The 22,590-nt window shown below is 38.7% G+C and overlaps 1 protein-coding gene across 10 annotated transcripts in view; it reads right to left on the minus strand.

The window, feature by feature from the left end:
• LOC126095313 (protein polybromo-1) overlaps nucleotides 1-22,590 on the minus strand; it is a 326,966-nt gene that overhangs the window by 62,944 nt on the left and 241,432 nt on the right. For all 10 annotated transcript variants that reach the window (XR_007521952.1, XM_049910108.1, XM_049910110.1 and 7 more), the window contains exon 25: nucleotides 14,550-14,722. Coding sequence is in view for 9 of the 10 variants with exons in the window: in XM_049910108.1 (XP_049766065.1) it covers nucleotides 14,550-14,722 (173 nt within the window). In the remaining variant the exon portion in view is untranslated. The remainder of the gene's footprint in view (nucleotides 1-14,549; nucleotides 14,723-22,590) is intronic.

Genomic DNA, 22,590 nt, shown 5'->3' on the forward strand with positions numbered 1-22,590 from the left:
CTGCGTGGCGCTACATATATTCGACGGCAGAAGTTAGTTGTGGCGGCACGTACCAACATTTTTCAAAACTTCCGCTTGCTTTGCACTCGATTCTAAGCCGCAGGCGGTTTTTTGGATTACGAAAACCGGAAAAAAAGTGCGGCTTAGATTCGAGTAAATACGGTAATGATAGACGGAGCAAGGAGGACATCAAAAGCAGACTAGCACTGGCTGGCAAAATGGACATTCCTGGTCAAGAGAAGTCTGTTAGTATCAAACACAGGTTTTAACTTGAGGAGGAAATTTCTGAGAATGCACATTTGGAGCACAGTATTGCATGGTCATGCAACACAGACTGTGGGGAAACCAGAAAATAATTGAAGCATCTGAGATGTGGTGCTACATAAAAACATTGAAAATAAAATGGACTGATAAGGTAACAAATTAATAGGTTCTATCGAGAATCGGAAATGAAAACACAGACAAGAAGGGAAGGATGAATGGACATCTGTTAAGACACCTTGGAATAACTTTCCATAGGACTAGAGTGAGCTGTAGAGATTTAAAAAATGTAGAGGAAGACAGAGATTGGAATACATCCAGCAAATAACTGAGGACATAAGTTGCAAGTGGTGACTCTGAGATAAAGAGGTTGGCACAGGAGCGAAATTAGTGGCCCGGGTGGGGAGGGGGTCTGGAGATTTCAACCAAATATATTCAAAGTAAGCAAAAATAAGCATATTATGAGTCACCGGAATTGATTTGAGAGAACAAAAGCCTAGCTATTTATTATTGGCATGGGTAGGTGTGTCGGAAAATGTTCTTAAAACACCCTGACTAGAGAAACTTCCAGATTCCACAAGGAAGATTTAAAGGCCAGTGAAGAGGGGCTTGAAAAAAACTGCTAATAGCTGATAGAATAAGAGAAATGAATCCCCACAGGAAATTGTTTGTAATGAAAAGTGATTCTTATAACCAATAAGACTTTCTGGTAACAATGAATGACGTAATGACAAGAATTTTGGGGATAAAGCAACAAATAGCTGCATTGTCAAATGGTTGTCAAGGCAGGTCCTGCAATAGAAGCTTAGACTGGTGATATAATAATAGCCAATGTAAGTCTCAAAATAAATATAACCCTAAGACGAAGTACTGCTATTACCATTTTCGGTTTGGACAGGTACTGTAAACCTGAAAAAAAAAAAAAAGGACTTCAATTTAACTATAAAAAAATTAAAATTACTTGATAGACGCAATTCATAAGTTATTATCACCCCCGAGATGGCTTACATCAGGTAAGCTTCGCACAACACTGAGTGAAGCCAAATTTTTTAAGATTGTCAATTAGTTATCATGTCTGGGACAAAAGTCGCTTGTTCTCTAGCTGTTTGCAGTGTTATGGGAAACAGCATAGTGGTTAGTGCATAACGTGACTAGTATGAGGTCAAAGGTTTGAATCTCGTAAAATTCAGTGAATTTTGTGTTTTTCTAAATCTAATCAAAGGAGTTTGATTACATTTTTACTGAATTAAATGGTTTAATTTTTTTTATATCTAACACTTTGCTGTGTCATTTTCATCACTGCATTGAGTTTTTTTATTGACTTTTCCATTTGGTCTTATTTTTCCTTCCCTTTTTCTGCTTGTGTTGCCTATAATTTGCAACCAGGTGCTGACAGAACTGCTCATTGGCTGGTTAGGCAGCACCCTGTGTAGCCAGTGTGAGGACAGTTTCAGATAACCAATGACGATGAGAAATCACTACTAAAACTGAAATTCTGCTGCAGAAGATGGCTATGCAATACATACTATGAAAGTTTTCTGTCTTGAGCTTGCTCTTAGAGGTTAGCCTTAACTGCCATGAACAAACTGATCGTGATTTTAGTTCTGCTGCAGATTGCTGATTGCTATTCTCTTGGATAAGTTACAAATCACATGTATGTGGTTCAGTTAGGACACAAGTTTAAATTCAGGGCTACAAAACCTGTCGTCTACTGCACTTCACTCATAGGTCAGTTACAACCAGTTGTTGCCACAGCATCCCCCATTTCCATCATACCTTGTGGCAGCCACTTCCAACATTGCTCTTCATTATATATTAACAGCATTTGTGAAGTGACCTGTGTGTTTGTGGTCACCTATAACCAAGCAGGAGCCAGCAGCAGATGTGGCAACACTGTAGCAGCAAGCAACACACATCAACTACCAAGTAATTTTAATCAGACTACGGTCCGAACACAGAATGTGGACAAGCAATTGCATTAGTGGCAAGTTCTACTACCGAAGGCAACAGCCACAAAACCTGCGTATTTGTAACTGACAAAAAAACAGAATTGCAATTTTTAGCTGACAATGGGGCTGATGTTTTTTTTATTCCAGCTAACCAAAAGGTTAATGTTTAATCCTCATATACATTGTATACTGCTAATGGCAACAAAATTCCTAAATCTGGGATCGAAATCTGTAATATTGATTTGGGACCGCGGTGTCAATTTCAATAGCCATTTACTGTTGTGAAAATCAATGGATCTATATTTGAGGCCAATTTTTTTAATATAGCGTCAATTTCAATAGCTATTTATTGTTGCAAATACAACTAAAGCTATGTTGGGAACCAATTTTTTGAATAAATTCCAATAATTAGTAAATGTCCATACTTATATAACCAAGTTCAGTTCTGAGGGTGACATGTCAGTCTCAGAAGAAAATGTCACAATTAACAAGAGTCAAATTACAAAATTTACAGGCCAACTGTTGCCGTATTCAGATTACCATAACCTAATGTGGCACCCATCAAAATCACATATGATGTTGAATACTTGATACCACTGAAGGTCCACCCATGTTTCTTAGAGCAAGACAGTTATACTAAAGAATTTAAATCCACATTAGGCAGTGGCATCACTAGGCCATCTAAATCTGCCATCTCTTCCCATGGCACTCAAGAAGGATGGCTTGCTACGTCTCTGTGGAGATTACAGATGGTGAAATGAAAACAGTTCCTGACCTTTATCCTGTACCTGGAATAGGAAATTTTCACTGTATTCTGTAAGGCAAAAACAATTTCTAAAATTGACCTGTTTAAGGCTTATTATCAAATACCCATTGCTGAAGAAGGTAAGAACACAGCTATAATCTCATTATTTGGATTGTATGAATTTAATGTAATGAGTTTCAGTCTGCAGAATGCACTTTCAACATGTCAGTGATTCAATGATGAGCTTATGTTCGCAGTGGATTTTGTGATTCCTTACCTTGACAACATTTTAATTGTTTTATTCAATACTGAAGAACATTGAGCAGATCTCAAACTGGTTCTAGAGTGCTTGTCTAATTACGGACTTCAATTTAACGTCCAAAAATCAATCTTGGAAGTAAATGAAATAGAAAGTGCAAGCAATTATGGAGTACAAGTTAGCTGACTAACTCCATAAGCTCCGTATGTTTCTTGGTCTTGTCAATGTCAATTATGATCACCACTATCTTATAATTGTGGCACAATCTCAAACTGTTTTGCATGACTATATTAAGGGAGCAAAATAGAAGGATAACACAAATTTTGTGGACTGAGGAAGCAAACAAAAATGTTCAAGAAATTTAAACATTACATTGCAAATGTTGTGCTTGACTTTTCCTAACTATGCATCACTATGCATAGATGCATCATATGTTGCTGTTGGTTCTGTACTCCAACAACTGGAAAAAGGAAACAGGAAACCAGTTCCATTCTTTTCACAGAAATCATGTCTATCACAGGATTTTTACAGTACCTATGATCAAGAATTGGGAATTTGCCTTTCTGTAAAAAGCTTTAAGCATTTACTGGAAAGAAGAGACTTCATAATCTTCAATAATCATAAGCCACTTACATTTCCTTTTCAGCAAAGTGACGAAAGGCATCTCCTCAACAGATAAGACAACTGCAGTACATTTCACAATTTTCAACTGATATTTGTCATGTTAGTGACCACGACAATATTGCTGTGGATGTCCAATCCAGAAATGATGTAGTAATAATGATGGACTATGATGAAATTGGGAAGAGCCAGCTGAGCAACACCAGGAACTGCAGCAATTCCAAACAGGAATCGACTCCTTAAACTTAAAAGTCGTATCAATTTCTATCAGGAAAAAGACTGTGCTGTGACACTCCAAGTGTGAATATCAGACCCTACATCCCTCAAGCTTTTCGTTATCAAATGTTTCTCCATTTTCATGGTTTAGCTCATCCTGGCATAAGGAACACAGTAAACTGCTAACTAGTGGAATTATTTGATCAAGCATAAAAAGTGATGAGAGACAGTGGACTAAATCTTGTGTTAGCTGTTAGAGATCCAAGATCATTCGCCACAAAAATTGCAATTCAAAAAATTTTTAGAACCTGATGAACATTTCAGTGTTGTACACATTGACCTCATTGGATTTTTGCCTCCTCTAATGACATGACTTACTGCACAACTTTTACTGATCATTTTGCATCTTGGATGGAAGCCATACCACTCTAAGATATCATAGCCGAAAAAGTAGTGAAAGGCTTCTACCAGCACTTGATTGTAAGATTTGGCATTCAATCACAGGAAATCACCGGCCAAGAAACACAGTTTTAATAGCAATTGCTGAATAATTTGGGCATAGCTTGTGGAATGAAAATTCAACATACAATGCTGTATCATCTTCAACGCAATGGCACAGTTGAGTGACTACACAGAACTCTGAAGTCTGCAATCACAACCCATAACGTTTCTAACTGGGCAGAATCTCTATTAGCCTTGTATTGAGGTTGTGCACTGCAGTCAAGAGATATCAAACCATTCCACTGCACAGATGGTATATGGGAAGACTAGAAGACTTCACGGTGAATTATTTGAAGAGCCAATTATGAAGATTGATCCTGATTCATTTGCATCTGATCTGCAAAAGCAAACATTATGCCTGACACACAGTACGCTCACAATAGCACATCAGTATTTTTCCCGCGAGACCTGAAATATGAGACATGCAATGTGTTAGGGTTTAAAAAAGAAACATTAGAACCTACATACGATGGTCCTTTCCCCGTCACAGCAAGCCATGAAAAATATTTTGTTATCGAGAGGTAATTTAAACAAATGTATCAGTGGGCAGACATAAAACTAGCCTGTGTGTTGCAGGAAAAAAGGGTATCAGGAAAACATCTTCCAAACTTTTCCACGGATATCCAACCACAACATACCCCAGTGGGACCACTGCCAAATATCTGAGTATTGAAGTCAGGAAGGACTATAAGGTTTCCAAATTGATTCTTGGAGCAAGTTATCTCTGTGGAGAATTTATGAATGATCACATCAGACACTACAAAAAGTTTTTTGTAGTTCTGTTGTATCTTTATCACATTCATAATATTTGAACTCTATGTTTTCGTATCTCTCTCTTTTTTCCAATATGCTTTATAATTATTTTGTTTTAATGTCATATTGATGTTTTGTATGAAACTGTCTTCACCATGTGTATTAATTCGTAAATTTGTTACTGGTTGGGGAGTGGTGTGAGCACAGTGATAGAAATTTGAACTGAACAGTTAAGTTTTATGAATTTGGCAAGACCAACAAAAACAACAACGGATGTTTGGAGAAAAAGCAAATAACATTGTGGGATTATTTATGTATATTGGAAAAATGTTAATAAATATTGCTAAGAACCATTTTTGAGTTCCAGTAAATATACCGTGTTACGGCAGTTACGATGGCATGAGCAAGAAAAGCATTTCTGAAAAAGAGAGATTTACTGATTCAAATATCAGTTTAAGTGTTAGTAAGTTTTTCTGAAAGTATTTGTCTTGGATGCAGCAATATACACAAGTGACATAAAGACAATACACACAACAGATAAGAAGAGAACATAAGCTTATTAAACGTGAAGCTATAAAGATGAATGCTGAAGATTAGATAGGTAGATTCAGTAAGTACTTAAATCAAGTGAGTTGTGAAGAAAAAATATTCATGGAACAACTGACTGAAAGAAAAGACCAACTGATAACGACACATCCTGAGGCATCAAGTAATGTTCAGCTTGGTAATGGGGTTATGTGTGGATGTTAAAACAGTGGAGGGACTACAGTTTGACTACGATAAGCAAGTTCAAACTGGTGTTACTTGCAGTAGCTATAAAGAGATGAAGAGGATTGCAGACTATAGACTAGCACAAAGATCAGTGTGAAACCAGCCTTTGGGAGGAAGGAAACGACGACGACGACAAGCTAACTGAGGAACAATGGGAGAGAATTATTACTTTCTATGTGAAAGCAGCAAAAAGATTACTTTCACTACCGAACAAAAAACGCAAGTGTGACCACTATCCAGCCAAATAACTAGCAAGAGTATTGCCTTCAAAACTAATTTTGGAGGTAAGGCATTTTCAAATAGTACTTATTAAGTCATGTCATATATAGATTATCAGCATGCCTTCAATCCTCTGCCACTGTGGTACATATACAAAGTTTCAGTGTAGGTGCTAACATAACAATGTTGGAACACCTCATGCACCCACCACATCATTCACTCAAGTGCAACTGTGTAACAAGTGCTTTACAGTTAATGTCTGACATACATAACATCAAACTATGTGTGAAAAATGTGTTTATTTAACAGATGTTAGTTTGACAGTGTGTGCATATCAGACACAAGTAACAAAATAGTATTGCTCACCAATGTTAAGTCTGCATATTATGAAAATATACAAGGGGAAACACTGTATTTATAAGACAATGGCGTGAGACTGAAAGCAAGCCAATTATGCATATATGATATCTTCTTACTTTATCATGCATGGCTTGAAAATGGCTAATAGCTAATGGCTAAAACTAGCTGCAAAGTAAGTTTGATAAAAATAGAAAGAAATCTCTTTAGAAAAATATGTTAAACTTAGAAGCACACTAAGGAATGGAAATGAAGGAAACAGCATGGACAGGTAAAACAGAATGGTAGCATGCAGAAAAATGGTAAATGTTGAAAAACCAGAAATACTGAAGAAAGAAGATAGTCTCAAATCATAATGTGATCTTAGCTGGTCAAATATAAAGAAGGGAGTACTGATTTCAAGCCCAGGTGGAAGATCAGTTGTGTATGTCAACACATAGCTGTAGTCAAGGATTTGACATCCTTTGGCGCTATTTTGCTAGAACTGGGGTACAACATCGTGCTTCTTTCCCCCAAACCTTTAAGAAAAACCCCGACTGAAAAATGGGGGGGACAGAAGTATCTGGGTGAACAGACTGTACTCTTTGAAAGTTACAGAGCTCTATCATTTTCAGTTCACATTAGAAAATTGTTTGCAATATGAAAAAGTGCTCCTGTGTCCTCCTCTTACTGCACATATGTGCTATGGGCAGTAAAAGGAATATTTCAAGCAAACTGTCAATAACATTATTCAATACTATATTAACTGAAATGTCATCTACAGCTACAAAACTGAGTGAACTGACCGCAAAGTGCTGTTATTCAAAAGCAATAACTGCTTGGGTTTTAGCCAGGTCACGGGGAAACTTCTGCAAAGATGTAGGAAGTAGGGTATAACAAGTACAGGACTGAATGCTCCAAAATGAAGTAAGCAATGATATTGGTGGTGGTGGTGGTGGTGGTGGTGGTGGCGGCGGCGGCAGCAGCAGCAGCAGCAAACAAGCACATACTGCAAGTCAAATTACAATCTATGGAGATCTGCACTGCACTGCACAGCACTGAAGGATATGCACTAGAAGTACTTTGTCTCTCTCCAGTAACCGTTATGTCCAACAGGTAACTGTGTTGGCCTGTGTCACATATGAAGCACCACTAGGCCCTGCTTTACACAGATTCCAAATAGCCTTGTTGATCATGGATGATTTATCCCATAATACAGCAATCAATGGTTTGCTATGTTAATAAAATTGGAACAGCAAGGATCTCTTAAACCTGACACACTATGAGGACTTGCAGCCAGATGGTAAGTGGTGGCTCCCCAGTCACAGCATGACGACTAGGTATGGGGCTAGTCCTGTGAGCAGCTCTGGGTCAGAAAAAGAATATCCCTGACAACAGTTGCAGTGAACTTGGTATGGCCACTTTGCGCATACCGTATTTACTCGAATCTAAGCCGCACTTTTTTTCCGGTTTTTGTAATCCAAAAAACCGCCTGCGGCTTAGAATCGAGTGCAAAATAAGCGGAAGTTCTGAAAAATGTTGGTAGGTGCCGCCACAACTAACTTCTGCCATCGAACATATGTAGCGATTCACAGGCATGCTTTTCAGGCACATAGATAAGTACTGGCGCAAAAACCTCTGCGTCAGTAAAAAAAACCCGGTGGAAGACGAGATTTTTTTTTCTCCGCCCCGAGTTTCAACCACTGCATTTTCATACATTATCCAACGAAGTAAATACAAATTTCGTATTGTTCATCTTCAAATGTAGCAACATTTCAATGTACTGTACTACGAAAATCCGACTGGCAAGACAGTTTGGGATATTTGTCAATATGGCCAACTCTACGTTCTGAATTTTTTCTACCTATGAGAAGAGATGGTTGCTAATAGGAACTTTTATGAATTGTGAACCACATGCAGTATTCTCTTCACCATAAGAATAATACGTATATAAACATTTTGCCATGTACTGTTTCAGGTTTGCTGCTATCTCATTTAAATCCTGTCTGCTTAATAAACTACGAAACTAGAGTGAGACAACAGCAAATGCGGAAGGATATACATATCATTTCATGTTTATATATTTAAAAAGAAAGATGATGAGACTTACCCAACAAAAGCGCTGGCAGGTCGATAGACACACAAATAAACACAAACATACACACAAAAAGAGTTTTGTGTGTATGTTTGTGTTTATTTGTGTGTCTATCGACCTGCCAGCGCTTTTGTTGGGTAAGTCTCATCATCTTTCTTTTTAAATATATTTTTCCCACGTGGAATGTTTCCCTCTATTATATTCATTTCATGTTTATATTCGTATTATTCTTATGCCTAATAGTGATACAGTCAGAAATGAAGCACGTCAATTGACTAGATTTTTAAATCTAAGATGACTAATTTCTGTGCAGAATGTTATATTTATACTAAAGAGGCATCTGCAAAGATTTTCAAACAGAAAAATTTTCGCTAAACTCTCGTGCAGAACATCTTCTATCATACGCAGTCTATTATTTGGTTCTTGATGATCATCGTCAAAGAAAGCAGCAGTGTTAGTAACTAACAACAAATAGCAGTCTCTTGCCATTGTTTCGCTAATGAGACGATTCCTCTCTTTTTCTTTTTTTAATTGTAAGCGGCGGTAGCGTGCACAAAAGCAAGCCATGCCGCGAGCGGGACAGGTTGTAAACATTGATTATCAGAATGCAACAAACAGTGCATGACACAGTACAGTAATGCATTTTCAGCTTAGAATGACGTAAACACCTATAACAAAGAGAACGGCACTTATCAGATCAAAGAAAAATAAGCAATCAATCCAAACCAGACGAAGCACGTGAAAAAGGAAGGGTACCCGTATAAATATGGACGGAGCGCCTGACGCATAGCAATGGCTACCTGGCAAAGCTTAACTGCTAAGCTTACTACGCGAACCAAACTACTGTAGCTGTATCGTCATTCATTCGAGCTAAATTGTGTCTCATATTACAATGGGCCAACTTTGTTTCGATTTGGAGGTGCGGCCTAAAACTTTACTCTCCCCTTGAATTTCGAGTCTCAAATTTCAGGTGCGGCTTAGATTCGGGAAATTTTTTTTTTTTTTCCTTGATTTCCTGTCTCATTTTTCAGGTGCGGCTTAGATTCGAGTAGATACGGTATACCGGTATGGCCACTTTGCGCATACACCTATAACAGTCACATAACGTGATTTTGTATACGTCTCTATGACAACTCTTCACTGTTGTTGCAGCTCTATAGATGACTATTACTCATGCCTGCTACTGTTTGCCCCTCACAGCTGAAATCTGGCAACAGTGCTGTCACCTGTTGGGGTTCTTCTTCCACTGACTATTATAGTATGATCCCCTTACTACAGAGGGCATCAACAATCTTAATAAGTTGATTTAGCTGAACCAAACACAGTGCACCCATAACATAGATGAGGCCTCACATACAAGGTCCCTGAGGTAAACATATGATAGTTATGGATTAAATAATTAATAATTAAAATAATGATGTCCACAGAATCTCTCTCTCTCTCTCTCTCTCTCTCTCTCTCTCTCTCTCTCACACACACACACACACACACACACACACACACACACACACACCTTTGAAGCAGCTCTGCAGCACACTCTTCTAACACTTTATAACTGTGAATTACAAGAGATGTGTTCTGTTGAAGAGTCAGAGAAACAAAGAGACTGGAAACCCAAGAAAGAGCACTGCACTCCACTCCACTCCACTCCACTCCTTACTATGGACTGTGTACTAGTTATAGCTATTACAAGGAGGGTAACACTTAATACACTTCCTTGAAGGACACATTCAACTGCTCAAAACTTTGAGACATAACTTTACCAAGTTGGTACCTAAAATGTTTTGCGATAAGAATGATTGAATGAATACAGATGACCACAGAAGCCCCACTTCTGGAGCTATCATATCTATTCCTATACAGTTTTGTCTACATAGGTAAGTGTGTTGTATAGTCCCCTCTAGAAGGGTAAGAGAGTGTCATCAGTGAATCAGAACCTCCCGAACCCACACTGAGAGTAGCTGAAAGAGCTGCCTTGTCTCTAGTGTCCAGAGCACGCAATGATTAACAATTTGCTCCAGGATTTATCCGATTCAGCTTGTTCAAACAAAACTTGTGTAACTAATGGAGCACATTAGGTCCTTTCCTATGTTGATGAGAGATATCAAAATTGCCTACTGCCATGAGCTTGGAAATTGTCCACTTCGTCATACAGAACTAAAATATTCTAAGAGGATTTTCTTTCATTCTGTTTGAAAGTGCCATAGAATGCTATCTTGGATGTACTCTTGACCGAGTGCAGCATACAAGTCTTGGACAACCTCGGACAATGTCAATACCAGCTCTCATATGTAAAAGGGACAGCAATATGACTCAGAAGTGCTGTACCTGAAGTTCAACCCTCCTCGCATTGGACTGCTGGATTCTGACTGGCAAAGGTGGCAGCTATTGCAAAGCACTCTGCTATTGTTGGGGCTTAGTCCCCAGATCTTGACTGCAGGTTTCTTTGCCTTAGCATGGCTGCTACAGGTGACCAACCACTTCTGGGAATCACCTTGGTGGCTTCCCAGGCTTCTATGGAATAAGTGAAATGGTTGATAAAGACCAGAAACACTCAAAATGGCCACTTTTGGCTCTCCTTGACTGTATGTCAAGCTTGGGCTCTCATTACCTGAAAGGCTGCAAGGCTTTCTGTCATCGGTTGGTATTTAAACAGTCACACAGTTGCACAACTGACTCACACCCTTGCCTGTGCAGCAATCAGCTTGATCTCTTGGATCACTATCCTAATGGCCTGCTTTCCAAGACTAGGCTGGCAGATGGATGCACAGTGGGAAGATGTCATTTAAATAGAAGTTGTAAGTAACTTACCACCAAGCAGGATACTGCATGTTTAAGACAGAGGAATGGCACATTAGCAGTGCTATACTGTGCAATTGCCAGTGATGAGATACAAGCAGCAGTGGTATGTGTTATCTACAAAAATAGCCACCCCTCTTTTGCCTCTTTCCCAGTATCATCATTCTTACAGTGACGATATTACAATTTTCCTTGCCCTAGGAGCTTCCCTGAATCTGTTGATATTACAGTTGCAGTACGAGAGCCTTTTTATTGGTGAGGTTTGTCTGTCTTTCCATTTATCCTTCTGCCAAGTTTGGGAGCCTAAGTAGGATAGTGGATTGGGGGAGGGGCCCAGTGGTTCCACCCACCCACACACACACACACACACACACACACACACACACACACACACACACACTTACTTACTTCATAATGTAGAGTGTCTGTAAAGTATCACCAAACAAACTTAATTCAGTCTTTCATTTCACTAACTTTTATTTCCCCTGTTTATATTGTGGTGATGAAAATGGAAATTTACCTACTATGGAACACTAGTCGATCTCCAAAAGGAAATTCTCACTTTGCACAAGTGTGTGCACTGATATGAAATTCCTAGCTGATTAAAACTGCGAGTCATCTGAGACCTGAATTCGGGACCATTTCCTTTTGTGGGCAAGTGCTCTAACTACTGAACCACCTAAGCATGACTCATGGCCCATCCTCATAGCTTCACTTCCACCAGTACCTCATCTCCTACTTTCCAAACTTCACAGAAGTCCTCCTGTAAAACATATGGGACTAGCACTCCTGGAAGGAAGGATACTGCATCTCTGCATGGCTTAGAAATAGGAAGGACGACTGGGTTTAACGTCCCAGTCGAGATTAGTAGGAATTGGAGCACTAGCTCAGACTGTGTCAAAGATGGAGAAGGAAATTGGCAGTCCCCTTTCAAAGGAACCATCCTGGTATTTGCCTGGAGTGATTTAGCAAAATCATGGAAAACCTAAATTTGGATGGCCGGACCTGGGTTTGAACTGTCATCCTTCCAAATTCGTGTCCAGTGGGCAAACCACTGCACCACCTCAGTTGGTGGCTTAGCCAAAGCCTGGGGGATGTTTCCAGAATGAAACTTTCACTCTGCAGTGGAGTGTACAGTGATACGAAATGTCTTGGCAGATTAAAACTGTGTGCTGGACCAAGACTTGAAGTCCAGACCTTTGCAAGATAGGAGATAAGGTACTGGCAGAAGTGAAGTTGTGAGGACAGGTCATGAATCATGATTTGACTGCTCAGATGGTACAGCACTTGCCCGCAGAAGGCAAAGGTTCTGAGTTTGAGCGTGTGTCCCACACAGTTTTAATTTGCCAGGAAGATTCAATAGTAGATCTGTCTTTGCCCAGGTGTGTTTTGTAACTACTGCACATCTAAAAGTGCATTTGTAATCACATAATTTTATTTTTCAATACTTTTCTCATTTCCTATGGGCATACTAACTCTTTGCACCTGATTTTTCTCTGTTGTTGCAAATGATGTTACGAAGGCAGTCATCTTTTTCGCTTCACTGTATGGTGTTTGCTTAACCACTTTAGCTTCCTGGGTAATTTTCTCCTTCTTGCACATTGAACAAAGTCAACTTCAGGCAGGCTGCTGTCACCACGTGTAATAAAAGAAGGCAGAGATGTAAATGCAGTACTACTTTCATGGACGTCTTTGCCAAAATTTCTGCTAGTTTCATTAGGCTTACATTTTATGTTGTGCTGGCCTTTTGAAGCAGATAAATCCTGTTTTGACATAGTCAGGAGAAACAGATGTATTAAAGCTCACAATTGTAGATATCTTTTGTGGATCACCACAAGACTTTCCATGACATTAGTATGCATCACCAGTCACTCCATTAGCCTTCAACGCTTACTGAATTTCACTTGTTAACTGCACAGGCACTACAGACCTAGATGAAAAATCTTTAGTGCAATTCTGTCACAATTGGGCAATCGACAGCAGTATTGTTTGACATGAAAGTAGCATTTTCCACTATCAGTGCCCACTACTGGAGGCATTTCATCAACACCAGCATTACTGTGTCATAAAAAGCTCTCTGAATATAGGAACGTGACTACTTTTCTAATTCATCTCTCTCGACAGTTCGAAACACATTCTAGCAGTATATGCACATTCAGTTACTATTACCTAGCAGCATCTTTTCTTGTGTGTCCCAGGAAGAATTCTCTCAGTAAGTTGGATGTTAGTACTGCCCTACAGCCCACCCAAACTGGTAGGAGTGTTTTTGTAGGTTTCATATGTGACTCGTGTGCAGCTAGAGTTATACGTGTTAACTTTGGACATAGCTCCGCTTACCTGGGCACGCCTCATTAAACTAGGCTGCACCATATGCTCGAGATATCGTCCAATAAAGACTGTTTTAGCAGTGTACATTACAGAAGCTTACAGTTATGAAGAACAATAACTAGCAGTGTCACCAGTCCACTGTTTGGGAAACCTAACTTCTCTATTTTATTTTCTCCCATCATCTCCTCTTTCTGCTGGATGATGAAACATCTAGATGCTTTTCTGTCATCCTTTATTTACACCCACACTTAAGTGTCGCTTGTCAAGTATTTGAGTCGACAAAGTTTGATATACGAAGTGTCACAGGGTTTTAATTGAATTTAAACTTTGTGTAGCTTGTTAATTTCAGGTAAAAGTTTATCACTAGCTTGTGTCACTTCACTTCACATCTGTGTGCAAATGACAAGTATCTTACAGATTTTGCTCAGATTGCTAGAAAGGTCTGAATTGCAACACACAGATTTAGCCTCTGTTTGCTAAATTTAAAATGCTCTCATTACACAAAGATAATTTTACATACTACCAATAAAAATTGGAACATAATTCTTTGTATGGTAATAAGCTGATGCTAATGTTAAATAAAAAATAAAAAGTTAAGTAAACAAGTTAATACTCCCAAAAGAAAAACAGATGCAACAGCAATGCATACTGACTGTATAAACGCAACATGCAAGGGGAAAAATTTAGATGGCACACCTTTGGAGGATTGATGAGCCTACGGAAGAAGTATATTTCATCTTCTATTACAGCATTACTATGAGCATATTTTTTAAGTCCTTCTCTAGGTAATTTTTTAATCTGGCGGCGAGATTCATCATATACAGATTCACAGACATATACATCTTGTTCTGGTATCTCTGTTGGGCGACCTGCAACAATTTGGTTATTATTCGCAAAAATACATATTATGAAGACAAAACTCATGGGAAAATTATCATGTTGCACAAATCAATTAAAATATAAAACTGATCACAAAATGTGACCTGTTGATCATTAATTACAGGACGGATCTGACTAAGAGAACTACACAATGCAATTTCCTATCCCACCACCACCACCAACCTTTTTTGATTATTATTATTATTATATAAAAAAAAAAAAAAAAAAAAGGAGGAGGAACTACAAACAACGAGATGACATTTTAAATTGGCATAACATAATGAAGAAACCAAGTGCAACATAATTTAACTAAACCCATAAATTTGAAGAATCATTAATCTGTAAATATTTGATTGTAGGTGGAAAAGTACAGCTTGGCCATCACAGTGTGTGACAGGGGCAGCACTGTGTCATATTATCTGCATGTTGTGATAGGGAGGGGAAAGCACAATTGATAATCTTGTCAATGGTCACCGAACCTCGAACTCAACCACAAAAGCTTTGTTCCACCTTTGCTAAAACCTTTCCCGCATTAATATGTCATTTTGTATGTGAATTTGTTCTCACAAAATAATGCACATCCAAATCAAAGATGGTGTTTATCAGCTTTACGTGACTGCTATTTTCAGAAACTACACTGTGTTCTAATTAAGTTGCTGTTCTGCTGTGAACTAATGATGGATGAAAAAAATTACAATAAATGTTGAAAAATTTACAATAAAGAACAGCAATTTATACCACAATATTTACACGGAGTAGGACATACTACATTAGGAGAACATAAATGACCATCTTGCAAATGTTTTTTCTTGTTTTTAAGTAATACACTTCAGCCTCAGGTCACACAAATGGGATCATTACTGGTTATGATTTCTCAGCAAATCATCATCCAATGACTACTTTATTTAAAAAAGGAAAAAACAGGGATAGTAAAACACAAGGAAACAAAATCACAAAATCAAATTTACTTCTATACAAAACAATTCACACTTTCATACATTACATATTTACTCATCAAAGTGCAACTCAGCATGTCAGGAAAAGTGCTCACAATCTAAACATAACTTCACTCTTGACTGTTGGAAAACTACATAAGTAGTCAGTTTGGTCTTGTCTAATAGCTGCTTGATTTGACAATTATTTCATACTGGCTGTTCAGTGTACACTTGTGGTAAGTGACCATTGGTAACCAATTAGTCAATTGCGAAACACATTTGTAGGCAGACATCTTTTAACCTGAAACTTCAAATGTTTCAAATTGCTCTGAGCACTACGAGACTTAACTACAGGGGTCATCAGTCCCCTAGAACTCAGAACTACTTAAACCCAACTAGGATTTGAACCCGCGACTGTAGCGGTCGTGCAGTTCCAGACTGTAGCGCCTAGAACCTGAAACTTCCTGGCAGATTAAAACTGAGAGCCAGCTCAACACTCGAACTCAGGACATTTGCCTTTCGTGGGCAAGGCAGGAGACGAGGTACTGGAGGAATTAAAGCTGTGAGGACGGGTTGTGAGTTGTGCTTGGGTAACTCAAGATGGTAAAGCACTTGCCCGCAAAAGGCAAAAGTCCCAAGTTTGAGTCTCGGTCCAGCACACAGTTTTAATCTGCTAGGAAGTTTCATATCAGCGCACACTCCGCTGCAGATTGAAAATTTCTGCTCTGGATCATTTAAACTGATCTAGTGTTTGGCTTGATTACCTGCATCAGTAGTTACGTAATTTTTTAATAGTTTTCACTTTGTGAAGAGTATATCTCACAACGAACTTTCATTGTAAATATTTTGATTTTATATTTATGATTTACAAATAACTAACTTCGCACTCTTACATAGTTGACTGTAGTCATAAGCTCCATCAATCAAAGTATAGAAATGTTAACGTGGTTTCCTCTTTTTACTATCTCTTTTTCAACAGAGCATCTGATGAAGACATGCTAAGAAGCCTAAACTGGTAATGATACCATACGTAAGAGATAAGGATGAAACGTATGTAACCAAACGAATCAGTATGCTTAACCTTACAGCAACACAGCGTCACACCGTAAGCCACCTTGAAAACTACCACCACCAACATTCTCTTTAATACACAGGAGATTACCTGTCATTTAAAAGATTAGTAAGAAACTACTAGTACAAAAAGAGCCTTGTTTTCACATGAATTACATTCCAAGTAATGACAAGAGAAAAATAAATATGCGCTGTCTTCCATAAAATACATTTGGAACACAGAATTCAGACTCTCCGTCTTTATTTCACCATCTTCAATTTTCATGTGTACATATTTAATGAACAACTGTGTACAAGGCATTTTTTTAACTTCCAAGTGTTTTTAAAAAAGCATTATTAAATATTTTTGTTTTCAGAATTGTGAAGGTTTTTCATACCATACCTTTACATTAATCTTGGTTTACCTTAATTTCATTTAAATATGATCAGTTTCTGCAGAATCTGTGATGCTGCACACACTGCCGCATTAGTAATTTGTATAATCCATTAGCAAACACCCCCCATGAACCATGGACCTTGCAGTTGGTGGGGACGCTTGCGTGCCTCAGAGACACAGATGGCCGTACCGTAGGTGCAACCGCAATGGAGGGTATCTGTTGTGAGGCCAGACAAACGTGGTTCCTGAAGAGGGGCAGCAGCATTTTCAGTAGTTGCAGGGGCAACAGTCTGGATGATTGACTGATATGGCCTAGTAACACTAACCAAAACGGCTGGTACTGTGAACGGCTGAAAGCAAGGGGGAAACTACAGCCGTAATTTTTCCAGAGGGCATGCAGCTTTATTGTATGGTTAAATGATGATGGCGTCCTCTTGGGTAAAATATTCCGGAGGTAAAATAGTCCCCTATTCAGATCTCCGGGCGGGAACTACTCAAGAGGATGTCGTTATCAGGAGAAAGAAAACTGTAGTTATACGGATCGGAGTGTGGAATGTCAGATCCCTTAATCGGGCAGGTTGGTTACAAAATTTAAAAAGGGAAATGGATGGGTTAAAGTTAGATACAGTGGGAATTAGTGAAGTTCGGTGGCAGGAGGAACAAGAATTTTGGTCAGGTGAATACAGGGTTATAAATACAAAATCAAATAGGGGTAATGCAGGAGTAGGTTTAATAATGAATAAAAACACGAAGCCCATGCCTACTACAGTAGTACAAGTTTATATGCCAACTAGCTCTGCAGATGACGAAGAAATTGAAATGTATGATGAGATAAAAGAAAATATTCAGGTAGTGAAGGGAGACGAAAATTTAATACTCATGGGTGACTTGAATTCGACAGTAGGAAAAGGGAGAGAAGGAAACATAGTAGGTGAATATGGATTGGGGCTAAGAAATGAAAGAGGAAGCCGTCTGGTAGACTTTTGCACAGAGCATAACTTAATCATAGCTAACACTTGGTTCAAGAATCATAAAAGAAGGTTGCGTACATGGAAGAGGCCCGGAGATACTAGAAGGTATCAGATAGATTATATAATGGTAAGAGAGAGATTTAGGAACCAGGTTTTAAATTGTAAGATAATTCCAGGGGCAGATGTGGACTCTGACCACAATTTATTGGTTATCAACTGTAGATTAAAACTGAAGAAACTGCAAAAAGGTAGGAATTTAAGGAGATGGGACCTGGATAAACTGACTAAACCAGAGGTTGTACAGAGTTTCAGGGAGAGCATAAGGGAACAATTGACAGGAATAGGGGAAAGAAATACAGTAGAGGAAGAATGGGTAGCTCTGAGGGATGAAGTAGTGAAGGCAGCAGAGGATCAGGTAGGTAAAAAGACAAGGGCTAGTAGAAATCTTTGGGTAACAGAAGAAATTTTGAATTTAATTGATGAAAGGAGAAAATATAAAAATGAAGTAAATGAAGCAGGCAAAAAGTAATACAAACTTCTCAAAAATGAAATCGACAGGAAGTGCAAAATGGCTAAGCAGGGATGGCTAGAGGACAAATGTAAGGATGTAGATGCGTATCGAACCAGGGGTAAGATAGATACTGCCTACAGGAAAATTAAAGAGACCTTTGGAGAGAAGAGAACCACTTGTATGAATATCAAGAGCTCAGATGGCAACCCAGTTCTAAGCAAAGAAGGGAAAGCAGAAAGGTGGAAGGAGTATATAGAGGGTCTATATAAGGGCAATGTACTTGAGGACAATATTATGGAAATGGAAGAGAATGTAGATGAAGATGAAATGGGAGATATGATACTGCGTGAAGAGTCTGACAGAGCACTGAAAGACCTGAGTTGAAACAAGGCCCCCGGAGTAGACAACATTCCATTAGAACTACTGACTGCCTTGGGAGAGTCAGTCCTGACAAAAATCTACCATCTGGTGAGCAAGGTGTATGAGACAGGCGAAATACCCTCAGACTTCAAGACGAATATAATAATTCCAATCCCAAAGAAAGCAGGTGTTGACAGATGTGAAAATTACTGAACTATCAGTTTAATAAGTCACAGCTGCAAAATACTAACGCGAATTCTTTACAGACGAATGGAAAAACTGGTAGAAGCCGACCTCAGGGAAGATCAGTTTGGATTCCATAGAAATATTGGAACATGTGAGGCAATACTGACCTTACGACTTATCTTAGAAGAAAGATTACGGAAAGGCAAACCTACGTTTCTAACATTTGTAGACTTAGAGAAAGCTTTTGACAATGCTGACTGGAATACCGTCTTTCAAATTCTAAAGGTGGCAGGGATAAAATAAAGGGAGTGAAAGGCTATTTACAATTTGTACAGAAACCAGATGGCAGTTATATGAGTCGAGGGGCATGAAAGGGAGCAGTGGTTAGGAAGGGAGCGAGACAGGGTTATAGCCTCTCCCCGATGTTATTCAATCTGTATATTGAGCAAGCAGTAAAGGAAACAAAAGAAAAATTCGGAGTAGGTATTAAAATCCATGGAGAAGTAATAAAAACTTTGAGGTTCGCCGATGACATTGTAATTCTGTCATAGACAGCAGAGGACTTGGAAGAGCAGTTGAACGGAATGGACAATGTCTTGAAAGGAGGATATAAGATGAACATCAACAAAAGCAAAGCGAGGATAATGGAATGTAGTCGAATTAAGTCGGGTGATGCTGAGGGAATTAGATTAGGAAATGAGACACTTAAAGTAGTAAAGGAATTTTGCTATTTGGGGAGCAAAATAACTGATGATGGTCGAATTAGGGAAGATATAAAATGTAGACTGGCAATGGCAAGGAAAGCGTTTCTGAAGAAGAGTAATTTGTTGACATCGAGTATAGATTTAAGTGTCAGGAAGTTGTTTCTGAAAGTATTTGTATGGAGTGTAGCCATGTATGGAAGTGAAACATGGACGATAAATAGTTTGGACAAGAAGAGAATAAAAGCTTTCGAAATGTGGTGCTACAGAAGAATGCTGAAGATAAGGTGGGTAGATCACGTAACTAATGAGGAGGTATTGAATAGGATTGGGGAGAAGAGAAGTTTGTGGCACAACTTGACTAGAAGAAGGGATCGGTTGGTAGGACATATTCTGAGGCATCAAGGGATCACCAATTTAGCATTGGAGGGCAGTGTGGAGGGTAAAAATCGTAGAGGGAGACCAAGAGATGAATACACTAAGCAGATTCAGAAGGATGTAGGTTGCAGTAAGTACTGAGAGATGAAGAAGCTTGCACAGGATAGGGTAGCATGGAGAGCTGCGTCAAACCAGTCTCAGGACTGAAGACCACAACAACAACATTGTTTGTTAATGTTTCCCCTCCATCTGTCATTATCTCCTGTGGCCTATACTTACCCAGTGTATGTCCTGCAGTAAGTTTTAATGCTGCAGTGATATAGGCTTCACATTTTGACTTGTACATGAAGTCTATCACATTGTACACAAACAGCTTTCAAAGAGTCTCTTGCTTTTTTCAGCAAGTAGATGTATTTTTCTACTTTTACTGCATGTTTCACTCATAGTGCAAATGTTAAACAACTAATGTATTGCCAGATTAAAGCATTTATTGCCAATAAGATACATGTCATTAACATATATAATCACTGAAAATTCATTATGAGCTAGAAGAAGCAACGACAAAAGAGGGAAAATTTGATGGGGGGGGGGGGGGGGGGGGATGGAAGGCCCAGCAAACTACAATGATTCTGGCTGTGACTGTTGGATAACATTACTATGCAGCGGCAGCACATTAACAGGAATGTTTCAGACAAGCAATGTGTTTTGATCAGAAACTGTATGGTGCCCATTAACTATAAAACTCTAAACCGATACAATTTTGAGCATGAAAAGTGTAACAACTTCTTTCAGCACTGGAAACTTTATCAAATAACTATACATTGGTATACGTTGGTATTTCACATTACAGACTATTGGTGGTACATTAATCACACACACACACACATTGTTTTGAATTGATATTCACGAAGCAGTACATTAATATTTTATAGCAGCATTATTTTTATTATAAATGTATCAATAAAATTAGAGAATCCAGCATAAAGTTCCCAAACCGTGTCCTGAGATTAATGCTGATGATGGTCTTGTAAGTGCCTCAAGAGGTCTTCCACTGTCAAAACAATCAAGGCATAAGATCGAATGACACACATTATATGAAGATAACCTTTTAATTTGCTGTGATAGAAGCACAACATTTGTTTAATCGACCAACCTAGTATTCAACAAAACTGATTTAGAATACCCACAGGAAACAAAAATGAGGGTGGCTACAATGGGAATTTAATCCCACCCATTCTGAAAGAAAAAAAGCTCAGCATTTTAACCACTACACCACTCCACTCAGAAGACACTGGTAATGAAAATGTATTCTACCACCACCACCACCACCACCACCACCACTGCAAAAAAGACTTCCAATAACATTTAACTGTTATTAAAAAAAAACTTTGTGTTCTGCCTTACAGCAGGTCTTGCCGCGGGGGAGGCATTGTCAGATAGGTCCGCCGCATGAGCATCTAAGGAAGTGATACCAGTGGTGGTTTCCCGTTGCCTTCCACTGATGATTAAATGATAATGAGGAAAACACAACACCCAGTACCTGAGCGGAGAAAATCTCCGACACAGCCAGGAATCGAATCTGGGCCCCTTGGCGTGACAGACTGCCTCACTGACCACTCAGCTATCGGGGCAGACTAACTGTTACTCAGAATGATCTTTAATAGAAGATGTCAATTATACAAAAATTAAAGATTAGAAGAAACACTAATGGCACCAGCGCACAGCCAAATAAATGGGCAGACATATTTTCCATTTGCTTCCTTCAAAGCTACCTTCTTTTCAAACCATCAGTTCACCACCAACACATTAGGGTCTTTTACATAAAGATGTGGAATTCACACATGTTCAAGCTTTCTACAGACATAAATGCATACCTGCCAACTTTCAAAAACAGAAATCCACAAGATGCCAAATTGCAAAAAATTAATGGGTGCATGCATGTGACTCAGGGACAAAGGTTAGCATCATTGTCATTGCTCTTATCTGTAGCCAAAGATAATAGTTCACGTTGCATGCAAGCAATGAGTTCATTTCTTTAACCTGTAGCCATTTCTTTCCAAAATATGTGAAGTCTTTGTACGACCACAATCTTATCTTTTTGCGATTTCCGAACCAGAGAACATCATCTTAAAAAGGGCACCTGCATGACCAGCAGCAGCAAATGGAATATTATATTCAATTAATAATGAAGTGAACGAACATTCTGCTCTTATTACACCAAGGTCAGCTCAAGGAGAGGTAAAAAAAATGAATCAATTTTCCTACTACTCTCCTTCATTTTCATATTGGAGATGTGTTTAATGGATTTAATACGATTTATTAATTCAGTTCTTCCCCCGTAAGCCATGTTTATATCACATGAGTACATG

Source organism: Schistocerca cancellata, chromosome 8 (assembly GCF_023864275.1).
Source record: "Schistocerca cancellata isolate TAMUIC-IGC-003103 chromosome 8, iqSchCanc2.1, whole genome shotgun sequence".
Lineage (NCBI taxonomy): Eukaryota > Metazoa > Arthropoda > Insecta > Orthoptera > Acrididae > Schistocerca > Schistocerca cancellata.